The sequence below is a fragment of the Ciconia boyciana genome, chromosome 3, assembly GCF_034638445.1.
Source record: "Ciconia boyciana chromosome 3, ASM3463844v1, whole genome shotgun sequence".
Taxonomy (NCBI): Eukaryota; Metazoa; Chordata; class Aves; order Ciconiiformes; family Ciconiidae; genus Ciconia; species Ciconia boyciana.
In genome coordinates this window covers 59,846,987-59,861,761 of record NC_132936.1, presented here as the reverse complement: position 1 = coordinate 59,861,761, position 14,775 = coordinate 59,846,987, and the positions used below count along the sequence as shown (strand labels likewise).

At 39.5% G+C, this 14,775-nt stretch overlaps 1 protein-coding gene across 3 annotated transcripts in view; it reads right to left on the bottom strand.

Annotated features, from left to right (window-relative positions):
* Positions 1–14,775, bottom strand: part of TPD52L1 (TPD52 like 1) — a 62,538-nt gene that overhangs the window by 17,820 nt on the left and 29,943 nt on the right. For all 3 annotated transcript variants that reach the window (XM_072855783.1, XM_072855782.1, XM_072855784.1), the window contains one exon: positions 990–1,091. In XM_072855783.1, the coding sequence (XP_072711884.1) occupies positions 990–1,091 (102 nt within the window). The remainder of the gene's footprint in view (positions 1–989; positions 1,092–14,775) is intronic.

The following is a 14,775-nucleotide window of genomic DNA, read 5'->3' as shown; positions in this document are numbered from 1 at the left end:
TCTTAAGATTCAGATTAAAAGTAAAAAAGTGGAAAAAATAAATTTTAGCTGCCAAGAACTCTGCTTCAGCCATTTGCAGCAAAAAACCCCATATATATTTGAAATACTGTAAAATGGATTCACACAGATCTTAGGATATGGTTACCTCATGCATTACAAAATGGCCAAAAAAATTAGTACATACCGGTATCTCTAATAAATGAGACCCTAATTCTGCAGATCAAACAATATATTGGAGAGTTACCATTTATTTCATCACAAAAAATCAACTCCCTAAAACACCTGAGAAGATGTTCTGTTATCCTGCTACCAAGTTGAAAACTGAAGTGCTGGTTTACAGTGTACAATTTCTTCATTTATGATCTCATTCTGAGGAACTTTAAGACCAATGCTTTTAAACATACATCAACATATAAAGCCTGACATTTAAGTTGCATTTAAGTGACAGTTCTCCTGACCTCAACTCCTGTTGTTACTTTCATCATATCTATTTTTATACATACAACTGCAGAACAAAACTTTGCCTTTGTACATCTTGAAAAAGCTGATAAAAAATAGCCTGAAATATTTTTTCGATTTATCTTTTCACAAGCAGCTCCAAGGCAGGCTTGTTTTCTTGAGATGATGTTGGTCTCCAGAATCCACATATGAATAAAATTGGGTTAATAAAGATCTAACAGCAATTTTTTGTTCCATTTTACTTGTACATTTACTTGTTCCGTTTTACTTTTACATTTCCTTCAGCTTGCAAAGTTATTCCAAAAGGATTTCAAATTGCACTTTTTTTTTAAACCAGGACTCAAATAAGAATTATATCTTCATTCATCGTTATCCCTTCTTTTTGGTTGAAACCATGAATGTTATAAAATACTCTGACTACAAAGTACTTGAACCTTTAAAACACTAATGTAGAAGGAAAAGAAGAGCTGACAGATGACACATACTTTTTGTCCTCAAAATAAGACCAGAGAAGTAGCAGATCCCTATACCTCATATCTCCAAACTTCTTGCTGATAGCAGTTCCTACATTGCTGATAGCTGCTGTTGCTTTTTGTCCTGCATGGCTCAGGGTCTCATGTGTTTTCTTGTAACTGGAAACAAAAAATAGAACAGAAATAGTGATAAGCATTAAAAGAGAGAGGCTGGAATCCCCTACAATTAATTCCTTTTTCCCTTATTTCCACATCTTAAAGTCCCATCCACTGCAAGGTTAAGAAACATAATAACTGTAGCACAAAACAAAGACGCCCGCTTCTGCACAGCTTCCTAAGTGCAGCGTAACCCTAATGTGAGCAAAACGCTCTCCAGAGCAATCCTTCACTGTGTCTCTCCCCTTTGCAGATAACATCCCCTGAGTGGGTCAGCGCAAGCTGTTTAAAAGTAGAATGCAGTGATTTGTTGAATACCTGTTTGATAAATTTTCTGTAAATTTACATCAAATAAGCATTCTTGCAGCAGACACTGACTTGGTAGCAAAATCTGCTGTCTAAAGCATAGAAAGGAATCAGGACATATAAACTCTGCTCTTCCATGCATATACATATTAGGTACATTTAAAAGATGCACTTCAAAATGGTTTATTGACATTTCAAATTAGACAAAATTGATCGAATCTGTTTCCATATGCTACAATTTTACTTTTTAAAAATGTATTTAAAGGAAGAAGGTTTTGGGAGAGACAGAGAAAGAAAGATGAAAAAATCTAGACAGTGAATGCATATTCTTAATAGCACTGAACCCTTTTAGAAGTCACTCATTTCACATACAGCATAGACATTCAAGCACAGAATCATCGTAATTTACTGATCCGGAATATACGCTCTGACCCACATAGACCCTTCAGTACAGTTAAGTTGCATTCTCAGAGTAATCAATAAGCTTTTCTGCACAGATGCTTTTTTGCTGAGTAAACTAACTCTGAGCTCGTCAGAGGCTTCCTTCCAAGTAAATTATCTGATAGTCCCAGTGACGCAGACAAGCTCAGAATTAGAAGCACTGACCTAGTAACAAAAGGAGAGCACATTATAATCAGTCTTGTATCCTGTGGTGTGCGTTGGCAGACAAGAACTGAAGAAACGATCATGACAAATTCAGAAATACAATTTCACTGGTTCTACTTCTCCTTTGAACAAAATCTGTAAGATTGTAAATGTGTACCAAAATATGCTGGAGATTAATAAAAAATCATCTGCCTAATTAATGAGACAGAGTATTTTCTTCTTACTTTTAGGTATACAAAAGCAATATAACTTCGTGGAGGCAGGAGGGGAAGTAAGAGAAGATTAACACCTGCAATACAGCACATCATATTTTATGTCGGGTCCTTTTAGACCTAGCAGGACCTATTGCTGAAAGGCCTCTGTTGAGGACTGTGTTTTACAAACCACAGGTTAGAAGGCAGATGCCAAGTAATGCTCTAATCTTTCAGACAATAGTTTATCAACAATTAATTTTTCCCAACACAAATGGTTTGATTTTATGTTCCTAAGCCACAAAATATCTTACAGACTACTGACCTAACAAGTTCTAAAACTGCCAAGTGAAATGGCTCGTTCTATGAAGGTGCTTGTCTCTGTTTTCACTGACTAGCAAGGCAGTCTACAGGGAGCAACTTAGACCAGGGTACGAAATCTCTAGAAAACTAGAGTTAGATAAGCTGAATCAATCACATGCACAACGCTGAATGACAATCAAGGGCTAAAACATTGCAACAGTGACAGAAGGAGCACAAATTATAATTAGAAAGGTAGGAGCACTGGTTATGCCTGTTTTATTTCTCCTGGCAGAATATAGAGAAGACCGAAAAGATTGTTTTCACTGGGTCTCCTTTCTCTTCAGCCCTGCTGTCTGCCCATGGACATAGCAAGATTGCAATGCTCTTATTTCACTGAGGCCTCATTCTCTAGCTTAACTAGTTTAATAGCTCTGTCATTCTCTTGCTGTCAGTGGACGTACTCTCATATAAACTAGAGTGGGATGAGACCCTAAAATTGACATAAATGATACTTCAGTCAAACTACGAGCATGCAGCTTTTTGATGTGTTGCCTATGAAAAAAAAAAAGCAAATAATCTAATGCCTGTGGTTTTATATATATATATAAAAATATATATATAAAAATATGGGCAATATATGTATATGGACATTTCTTAAAATGCCTACATTACTACATACAAGTCTTTAGATGTTTTCCTAACAGAGAAGTTTCCTAAACCATTCAGCACAAGTGGAATTTTGCTGACAACAAAATGAAGCCCAAGACTTGACTTGCAGGTCTAAAAGGTCCTTGGTAGCAGAACCTATTTATGTACAGGTTGACTGTACCTAGTAAAATACTTCGCAGATATCCTTCTGAACTAATTTTTTGAAAAAGACACCTTGGAGTTCATTTTATTCACAGGCCTATTCAGCTTTATGAAAAAACATCTCCATGTCTTACCTTTCTGCTGCAGGTTCTTCACACTGTGTAAAACTGTTAAGAGAATAGTTCCAAATGCCCCACAGAGCACACAGACTCAGCTTAATAATTAAGAACCATTAGAGTCCCCTACATATTCCTGAACATTATGTTGGTCAGAATACACTTTCTAGGAACTGGCTGAAATGACACTGATTTTGGCATTCCAACTAATATTGTGTTTTCTCTGTAAACCCCGTAAACCCAACATCCTCCCCAGTATTTCCACTAGCAAGGAAGACATGGAGACTGCGTTTATGCTCCTAATACTTTTGACATTACATAACAGCATAAATCCAGCTAAGGCTGTTACACAACTGGTCTTTTTTCAGGACCAACTTCAGCAAAAATGACCTTTGACATGACCCCCCCCCCCAGCAGTGCTGAAGAAGAGCTTTAAGGAACAAAAAAATAACAAAGGTAAAAATGCAGTGCAACATGCAATATTTGTCAGCAGAGACAACAGTAGTTTGCATCTCAGTAGAGCTCACTGATAGTTAGCTTAAAAATCAAGCCCCCCCATCCCTGTCTCTCCAGCACTATGCATATCACTATGTCTTCTTCATAAATAAATTATCTTTCCACAGAGCACATTGCCTTACTGTAGTTAGTTATGCTTTGTATTGATATACAGCACAGTGTTTTGGCTCAGATATTTTTATCATCATAGTTATTCATATTTACAGCATTCATTTGATACCTTGCCAAACACGCTGGTAACAATGATCTCCAACATATTCTCTCTTACTTCTGGGAATCTTCTCAGTTGTATGTAGCATTAATAATCTGAGCCAGCAATTTTCATATCTTCATGTAAGACACACTAGTTAGCAGTTTTGTTTTAATGCACTGTACAGCTTACATAATTCTCAGAAAACTTTAAGAGCAGAAATATAGTTGGATATTCCGGGTAAGACCTACTAATTCACTGGAAAAAGTGCTGTACGTATGGCTTACGCCCTCCTAACACCACCAACTGCTCCAACATGCTAAGTCATCTACAATACCTGCACACTATCATCCTTCCAGCAGCCATTGCTGGCAATCGTTGGGCAAGTACTGACCACCCGGCTCATCAGGAGAGCTGACAGCATCTCAACAGGCAGTCAGCCGTCGGCTGAAATAAGGTCAGTGACCCTGAATCTTAAGGCAGAAATGATCCAGCAGAAACAAACTCAGAGAATTTAGGACACAGAGATTCAAGAAATACCAATTTCCATCCAACCCATGGCATTCATTTTTACACAAATACATCATTAGGTTCTATGCCTTTCTTACACTAACACAAAGTCACCATAACCTCCCTGAGTTTAACAGCATTATGCCAAATGCCCAGTAGCATTAGTAAAAGTAGAAACAGGCTACTTGATTTATGCAGTTAGAGTAGAAATGCCTTCTCTGTTTTTGTGGCATCTAAACATACTCCATAGGACAGAAGAATTGCTGGTAGTGGCTAACAAGGATCATATTCCATGCTTTTCACTTAGCACTTAACATTAAATATTTATAATGTATTTCATAGACAAGAAAGATTAAACAAACATGGTGTGTGGATTGCTGTCATAATTGTAAATAACTCACCTGTGTCATTTTGAACATTACCTTTTTATATGACATTCACCTAAGAATTTTGTCCATCATCTTCCAATTATAATTTGGTTTTAAAAAGAGGGTATTTCTTTAACAAAAGCAATTGTTTATAAAACTGATAATTAGAGGTTATATAAAATATGCTGATATTGCAGCTATATTGTGATAATATGCCCAATACATTTAAAAGAAGCTTTAAAGATAACTCACATCTCCAGTACTGTAACATACTAATTAGGCAAAGTAGATCTGCAGCATATTTTGACTGCTTTTTCACCTGACAGTTTCATATACTGCATTTAGGTTGTACTATCATATGACAACCAGGTCTCACTAGCTGATTTTTACAGCCAGCAAAAGCAAATGAAAGAAGATACTGTTTCATAAAACACAACATGCGAAGGAAATAGTGCTCCACACAGAGTATAGCCAGGCAGCAGACATAGAGAGAGGTCAGAGAACTAGATGCTTAAATGACCAACATCATCTGCAGGATAAGACAGGATAATCATACTGCATGCTATTTGATCTCATTTCAACTCAGTACAGAATTGCCCTTCACATGGCAGAGTTAAATCTAACCTTCCTTCATAGGTTCAGTACATGGACTGCTGACAGAAGTTGGCTACAAATATATCCATATTTTGCATGGCAAGCTGCACGTTTGACCTACTGCAGTAAATGATAAAGAATTTAAATTCAGCTTCTTAAAATTAGTACATCTGCTAATTAGTACGTCTTCATTCAGCATTGTGCCTCTCCATCAATGCTTGCTGGCAAAATTAATCCATTTGAGAAACCCTCTTCTGTGATAAAGCTTACATAAGATGCAACAAAATGCAAACAATTAACAACAAAACCATACAGCAGAGCAGAGCCTGGTAGCACAAGCCATGCCCTATGAAGCTTGCTTCTTTTTAGTTTTCAAACCGTCAGCTTAAGAATGACATTTCTGGAATCAAAGTAAAGCATCATGAGTACTGCGTCCAGCTCTGGAGCCCTCAGCACAGAAGACATGGACCTGTTGGAGAAGGTCCAGAGGAGGGCCACAAAAATGATCAGAGGGATGGAACACCTCTCCTATGAAGAAAGGCTGAGAGAGTTGGGGTTTTTCAGCCTGGAGAAGAGAAGGCTCCAGGGAGACCCTGTTGCAGCCTTTCAGTACTTAGAGGGGGCTTACAAGAAAGATGGGGACAGACTTTTAAGCAGGGCCTGTTGCGATAGGACAAGGGGTAATGGTTTTAAACAGAAAGAGGGTAGTTTCAGACTAGACATAAGGAAGAAATTTTTTACGATGAGGGTGGTGAAGCACTGGAACAGGTTGCCCAGAGAGGTGGTAAATGTCCCATCCCTGGAAACATTCAAGGTCAGGCTGGACGGGGCTCTGAGCAACCTGATCTAGTTGAAGATGTCCCTGCTCATTGCAGGGGGGGTTGACTAGATGACCTGTAAAGGTCCCTTCCAACCCAAACTATTCTATGATTCTATGATCTGGGTCTCTGAGAAACTCTCAGCTAGTAAACTATTTTTCCAAACTATTTTTCCATCGATTTTCTGTGAAAAATGGGGTGCAGCATTAACTAAATTATGCTAATGTTCAAATGAAATAAATGCATATATGAATGGCAGATAACATGTGCATAAAACATTCTCTAAGAGCGTTCATATTGCCATTTTGCCCACAAATGAACTCTAAGGTGTTGTGGGGTTGGTTTTATTTTAGTGCTCACCTGAAGTTCATTCTAACTTCAAAACCAAATGATGACAGATGTATTTTTTTAGACATTCTTCCCTTTGCCAGGTATGTGAAGAATTAATTGAAACTGTGCTGGCACTTAGATGGGTACATATGCCTAAATCAGTCAAAGGAAGTATGCCCCAGGTAGTTCCTCTCCCACAGAGAGAGGAAGGGCAGAGCTGAGGGAACCAAACCTCTGCAGGTTGCAGGGGACCTGCCTGCAGCCAGAAATCTGTGCGCAGCACACTAAGACGACTGTTCAGTAGGCTGGAGAGAGTCACGGGTCAGGAAAAGTGCCAGATAAAGGTGACAAATATTCTGTGCTGTCCTGCACTGTAATCTTCAAAACCTTGGCAAAAATTGGGGATACAATTGTGTGAAAGGCACTATTTGCGCAATGCAGCATAGAATAGGGGAAAAATAAGCAGTTGTGGTACAGTTGATCTCCAGGTAGAAAAGCCACAATATGTTGGCTTAACCACAGATGAGCTTAAGACATTCCAGGCCAAAACTTCACAGTTCATTACACCTTAAACTATGCCAATAACACTGTTTGTGCGCTCTCTACTGTACACTAGATCAACAAAATTATGCAGATTAAACATATCGCAGCCTCCCTTTTCCTTTCTTCCCCTTCCTGTCCTCTCCTTTCTTCCCCTTCCTTTCTCCTCTTTCTCTCTTTCCTCCATCTTTCTTCCTCTCCCTTTCTTCTTTCCTTTTCCCTTCCCTCTCTTCTCCTTTCCTCCCTCCATTTCCTTTCCTTTCCCTTCTTTCTCTTTCCTTTTGCTTCATTTCTGTTCTTCCTTTTCCTTCCATTTCTCCCTTTCCTTTCCTTTTCCTTTCCTTCCCTTTCCCCTGTCCCCTTTCCACTGACCCTTTCATGGATATTTTTAATCCTGGTCATTTCAGAGATTCCAATTTACACTCAGGCCTCTCCTCCCCTCCTTACAGTTAGATATACATACATACAGATATCTATAATATATGTGTATATATTTTCTGGTGCTCAATCATAATTACAGTGAGTTCTTCCCTGAGAAACTAACACTATATTCATTGATCTAGAACAGCTTACCTGACATTGCTGGAGAATTTCCATTAGCTGAAGCTTCTGGTGTAAACAAGTGGACATACATCTTTTAGAAAAGCGACAATGAGATAGGCTAAGTTAACTTCTCAAAGTCCTTTCTCCAACCATATTTTCCATTACTCCACCCTTCCAAGTTCAAGGCTAGAGATACATGTGGAAAAGCAGCAAAAAAATTGTATTTGAAGAAGGCATGAACATTGCCTGATCTGACCCAAAGGACACAAAGTCAGTGGAAGTCAGAGGCTCCCTTTACCTCCCTATAGCACAGGCTCACGTGCAGGTAATGTCCTTGCTAAAGTTAACATGCCTATTTCTTCACTTGCACAACTGCTACATTCACTTGCAAATTTACAGAAGAAAATGTCAAAAGGTGATTACACATTGCAATGAACAGGAACACCCACATTTCTTTTACTACCACTCATAACAAGTATGCGTGTGGGAACGTGTCATACTGAATTCCTAAAAGTCACAGTAGGGCTGCAGTTGTCCACAAATTATTTCTGACTTCCTGAGAAAATTGTGAACCTCTGGAACAGAATATATATACTATATATTTAAAGTTATACTAATGAAGACTGCAGGTAGCATAGATTTTAAGTCCAAAACACATGCAGCGCAACTATTACTTTCTATTTTCTCATAAACTGGCAGAGATTTAAATTACAAAACGTTAAGTTCCTACTATTTGTCGAAACCCATACAATTGTCCTCAGGCTCCCTATCAGCAGAACTAAGCTTGCTCACATAGTTTTCAACTAGTAGTCAATGAAAAGAGCCTTATTCTGTCTCTGGAGGGAAAGGCCAAGTCCATGTTGAATGCTCTTGTCCCAAATCTCAGCTAAGTATTACATGTAAGAGCAGAGCAATATTGAAACCTTCCTAAAAAGGCTTCAAAAGACAGCCACCACCCGAGAAAGCCCCAGGCACTATCTAGGAGACATGCTGTTTGGAGCTAGCCCTGTATTTCTCTTGATTCTGGCCTCTAATTCATGAGATTTTCCCTTTCTAAAACAAGTGACAATTTTTGTCTGTGAGGGCAAAAGATGAAAAGTCATTTTGAAAACATAGCTTTGTGAGATTCCTGTCCTAGATGGCAGTCTTGCATGGGTCCACTTTCCATCACATCAAAGGCTTCCCAGTCCCCTGGCTGGAGTCACTAAGTATATGGGCTTTGAGACATTTCATTTCATTTCACTACTACAGCCCTCAAGGAAAGAATGGGCTTTCTTTATTCTAATATTATATTTCTTTATTCTAATAATTTATTGGCCATGGCAGAACTGCTGCTTACAGTGGTCTGAACGTCTGGAGTATTGTTGGGGGGGGGGGTGGATAGTAGCAAAACCAAACATTTTCATCTCCCTAGGAGCTGTCTCTGTGGTTACATTACTATTCCATCCATGGGTTGAAAGGTTATCCATTTAAAACAGAGGAGGCTTATGCCTTCTAACAGTTGCTAACATTTCAAGAAAGAGTGACAAAGGAGCTTCTGGGAACCATTAAGCTGGAGTGAGGTTATTGGTGGGTAATTTTATAGATACAACTGCTCTTTGGAAACTCAGTAGTACTGAAATATCTGCAGAGAGGACAACACTATAATGTCCTACTGTTTTTTTTCCAGAGAAGTACAAAAGAGCACCAAATTAAAAGCTGAGGGACAGACAAAGCTGAGCATGGTTACAACATACATGCTTAGCAAAGGCCAGGGTATCTTGTGGATCTATGTCCTTAGTGCTTCATGTGAGGGACTGGTGAGGAAGATAAATTAACCCTTGTAACCTTCTCCATACATAATGCAATGCAATTTTGTAACTGCATTGAAGAATACTATTACTCGGGACCTCCGGTGCCTGAAGAAAATGGCGCAACAGGAGTCTCATGAAGTTCAACAAAGGGAAATGCAGAGTCCTGCAGTTTGGGATTAATAACCCCATGTGTCGGTAGAGGCTGGGGACCAACCAGCTGGAAAGCAGCCTTGCAGAAAAAGACCTGGGGTCCTGGTAGACAACAAGTTGAACATGAGTCAGGAATGTGCCCTCATAGCAAAGGTGGCTAACAGTACCCTGGGCTGCATTAGGAAGAGTGATCACAGGTCGAGGGAGGTGATCCTTCCCCTCTACTCAGCCCTGGTTAAGGCCACACCTGGAGTGCTGGGTCCTTTTCTGCGCTCCCCCGTACAAGGCAGACATGGACATACTGAAGCAAGTCCAGCAAAGGGCCATAAAGATGTCTAAGGGACTGGAGCATCTCTCATATGAGGAAAGGCTGAGAAAGCTGGGACTGGTCAGCTTAGAGAAGAGAAGGCTCATGGGAGGATCTCATCAATGTATATAAATAACCTGATGAAAGGGAGTAGAGAAGATAGAGGCAAACTCTTCTTAGTGGTATCTAGTGGAAGTGCAAGAGGCAATGGGCACAAATTGAACGCAAGAAATATTTAAACAAAAGAAAAAAGTTTTTCACAGGAAGGGTAATTGAACACTGGAACAGGTTGCCCAAAGAGGCTGCAGAGTCTCCATCCTTGGAGATATTCAAAACCTGACTGGACATAGTCCTGAGCACCCTGCTCTAGCTGACCCTGCTCTGAAAGGGAGAGTTGGAATAGACAGTCTCCTGACATCGCTGCCAACCTCAACTATTCTGTGATTCTGTATAAAACTAGGTCAATCTTTATAGAAGCTATCTTCTTACCTTAATGCACTATGCAGTGAAAATCTGAAGTACAGAAGGTTAGAGAGAGCTGTGGGAACTTTACTGAAGCACCACCAATCAAATAGCTTTAACTAAGTAAACATACTGCATTCAGGTTACATAAAACCTTTCCTTTGTAGCAAAATGTTAATTAGGAAAGCTCAATTATGGTCTTTGTAAATATCCCTGTAAAGACATTTTTAATGATTTCCTAAGCTAAAATATATAACCTTTAAATCCGCCAACACTACCCTGCTTCTAGCATCTAAATAAGAATGAATTATCTATGTTTAAAATATAAATAAAAAACCTGCATTGCTAGAAGCTATCTGAATATCCACCCACCTCTATTCACTGGAAACCTGATCTTTAAAAAGGTGTGTGTGGGAAGTCATTCCAGTTGAATGCCTTACCACCATGAAAGCAAATTAAACTTGAGGCAATCATTTGCTCCCTAGTTACTGATATCCTCTATAGTAGAACCCCCTGCCTTCCCTAACACATAGATTATACTAAAAATCAGTGCACTGAAGAACAGCAGAGGAAATGAACAAGGAACTTGAAAAATGCATTATGATTCTGGTTATCATCATAAGTGAATGACTTCCAGGTCTATTTCATACAGGCTGAAAAATGCAAACAACATTACAGTTTTCTTTAGAGAAAAACAAAGCTGATAAAAAAAAAAAAGCTGATTTGATACAAAAAAAGCTGCACATTATTGTTGCAGATGTAATGTCTTACTAGGGGTAGTTACAATTGCTTTTGCATACCTTACAGCATGAATTAGTGACAAGGAAACAGACTTTGTACAGAACTGTATGTTGAGGCTGACATAATCTTCAGTCTGTGGAGGACACCAGCCCATTGACCTCCAGCTCTAGCTTTCCTCAGTATGAAAACGATAACTTTTATAACTTTTTTTTTTCTTTTTAATCATAACAATCCTTTAATGACAATTTCTGACATGTACATGTCAAGCATGCCCAGGCTAACTCCTAAGCTACCCATGGCCAACCATTTAAAATGTAAATGCTTAAAAATGGTCAGAATCTCAAGTTTAAATTTAGTCATTCTGGGTGGTACCCATCCTGTGAGTTAGGTCATGAGTCTTAACTAGTTGTTCAGACACACTTTACAGAACTGTTCCTGAGAGAAGTCCACCCCTCTGCCTCTAAGTCCACTTTAACCCTAAGAATGCATCCCTAAATTGAGAGCTTAAAAAGATTATTAAAAATAAGAGGACAAAAATTTGGTGCTTAATTGTTCTCTGTGGCTTTGAAAAGTTCCCCATTAAAGAAAAATGGTTTTAACTTCCAGAAAAGCACAGCAGCTACAAAACCCAGTAAGACTGAATGAAAGCAAAATTCGCCTCCTTAAAAACAGGTCTTTTGAAAATTTAAAATGACTAATTGTGGATTTAGAAGCCTAAAGTACAGGCATGTAAATATTTTGAACTTTTATTTTTTAAAACAGGCTTTTCATCCTTACTAAATCAGAGAATCTTAGTCAGTAATGCTATCCCATTGCCATTTTGGTGCAGCAACAATGAATCACCTCTATTACTTAACACATCCATTCTGAAGAATGCCGGATTACCATGATTTGTACTGGCATGAGTGTCAGCCAGAATTGTATAGCAGTTGGACCACAGACATCAGGATTTTCGGGCACAAATGGACTCCTGCTGCTCAGTTCCACATAACTACTTGTGGACACTCATCACCTAATGGCCTGTTGTTTTTGAAACTCAAATAAAAAGTAGCAGCTACCATACTGATAAAGTCTCCTAAGTCTCTCTATCCTTGTGGAAAATATCAACATTGTGAAGGGAAAATGAAAAGCTGTCTTGGAATTTGCTACCAAATTTCAAGTAAAAATTAAAATTTTTGTTTCAAAATTTTGCTAGTGTCTCCCAGTAACTCTAGTTCACAGAATCACAGAATCATATAGGTTGGAAAAGACCTTTAAGATCATCAAGTCCAACCGTAAACCTAACACTACCAAGTCCACCACTACACCATGTCCCTAAGCACCTCATCCAAACGTCTTTTAAATACCTCCAGGGATGGTGACTCAACCACTTCCCTGGGCAGCCTGTTCCAATGCTGGACAACCCTTTCAGTAAAGTAAAATTTCCTAATATCCAGTCTAAACCTCCCCTGGCGCAACTTGAGGCCATTTCCTCTCGTCCTATCACTTGTTACTTGGGAGAAGAGACCGACCCCCACCTCGCCACAACCTCCTTTCAGGCAGTTGTAGAGAGCGATAAGGTCTCCCCTCAGCCTCCTTTTCTCCAGGCTAAACAACCCCAGTTCCCTCAGCCCCTCCTCATAAGACTTCTGCTCTAGACCCTTCACCAGCTTCATTGCTCTTCTTTGGACACGCTTCTTTGGACAAGTTCAGGTGTCTTGTGCCCCTCCTCTCTTCTAAAGCTCAGTGTCTCTAGACCATCCTCTCCTAGCATATGCCAGACATCCTCACCAAGCCAGCATGGGTGCCCCTGTTAATGGCATGTCATGAGAAATAAGACCTAGCTGAGAAACTGTCCAAAAGTTAGAGGCAGGAGACATACAAACTACATTTCCTATTAAGGGGTTTATGCCTTATTTGACTTCTCATTAAAATACAAAGAATGATTACTTTAATGTAAAAATTTACATTTTTACATATTTTTTCCAAGTCTCTGTCAGAGCCTTGAGTGCACGAAGAGGAACTGCAAACTGTTCCCCCCTAGTCCCATGGCTTTGGCTGCTTGGGCTCAAGGCCAGCTCTGAAACTGTACAACTGCATAACCTTGGGTAAGACTGTGGTGACAGTGCTGTGTGAGAAAGAGTTGGGAGAAGCCTTGTTAGGCTCCTCCCCACCTTTGCTTGGGAGCTACACTAAAGCTTAGACTGCGTTTAAGCCCTTGGTCCTTGCCTGAGATACGTTACTGGTGCCTGTATCTGGCCAGGTACCTCACTGATCTTGACCCACAGATTTGACTTCCTGGCTTGACCTTGGACCTGGCTCATCACTACAGAGTCACCTGGAGAGCTGAACTCTTCACTTGACCCTGTTTACTGTCACTGGACCTGCTCTGCTCTCTTTGTTCAGGTACTGTGGGATTGCTCCTTCATGGGTGATGCCACTGCCCTGCCTGCCTTGCTGTCAACTCCCAGCTCAGCTCTGTTGTGGAGCAGCTCACTCTTGCTTCTCCCTAAAAGTGTCAAATTCAGTTGTCAATTGAAAAAAAAAAACAAACCCAAACAAAAAAAACCCCAAACTTTTCAGACAGCACTTGATGAAAGGTGAGTGGTTCTTTCTACCCATGTTGCTATTAATTCAGCCCAAAAAATTTTAGAGGAATATGGTATGTTCATACGTGTAAGTATAAAGATCTGTATGAAGCTGAGACCAGCCCCTCAGTAATTATCATGGCCTTCCTAGAGGTTTGGAATTCATAGCTTTATTAGTCATCTCTTTCAGTGACACTCCATCAGAGATACAGAGCAAAAAGTATTTGAAGCTTACAAGTAACACTACCTATCCTGGGTTTGAACATTTTTTGTGGCAGATTCAGGATAGGTCTTATTATTATGTCTATATGTGTATTTTTAACTCCTTCCTTATGTGAGACAAAAGGCTTGCACCCATAGTTCTTGGCAGCAAGCTGCAGCCCAAATAACCTCCCTCCCCTGCTTCCTCATCCAAGAACTGATGTATTTTTAAAAGGCACCCTCCTGGAAGGCAGCAACTGACTTAGACTGCAGACCTCCACAGTATAATTAGTCTGGTTAAAAAAAAAAAAAAAAAAAAAAAAAAAAATCAAGTTAAAACCATTTCAACAACAGCAGTGGAGTAACAGTTCTTCATACTTCTGCATTAGCTTTCACCCTGGGAACCCAAAGCTGCTTACACATTACACAAGGCAAGTTTCACTGAACACTTGTGAACTTGTTACCCATTCTGCACAGTGGTAAACCAAGGCTGTGAGAGGCTTCAGGGACTTGCCTAAGAACATGCTGCTGGAAAATAACAAAAAACTTGACATACGTAGGACTTATGATAACCTCAAAGATGGTACAGTTACTCCAACATTTTTGTTTGTTTGTTTCTTTTGGACAACCAAAAGCAGGAATTAAACAGAGTCACACATCAACCAATCTTGCCAGTATTCTTTATAATTCAGATGATGGTACTATGTTTTTAAATAGCTGCTAAT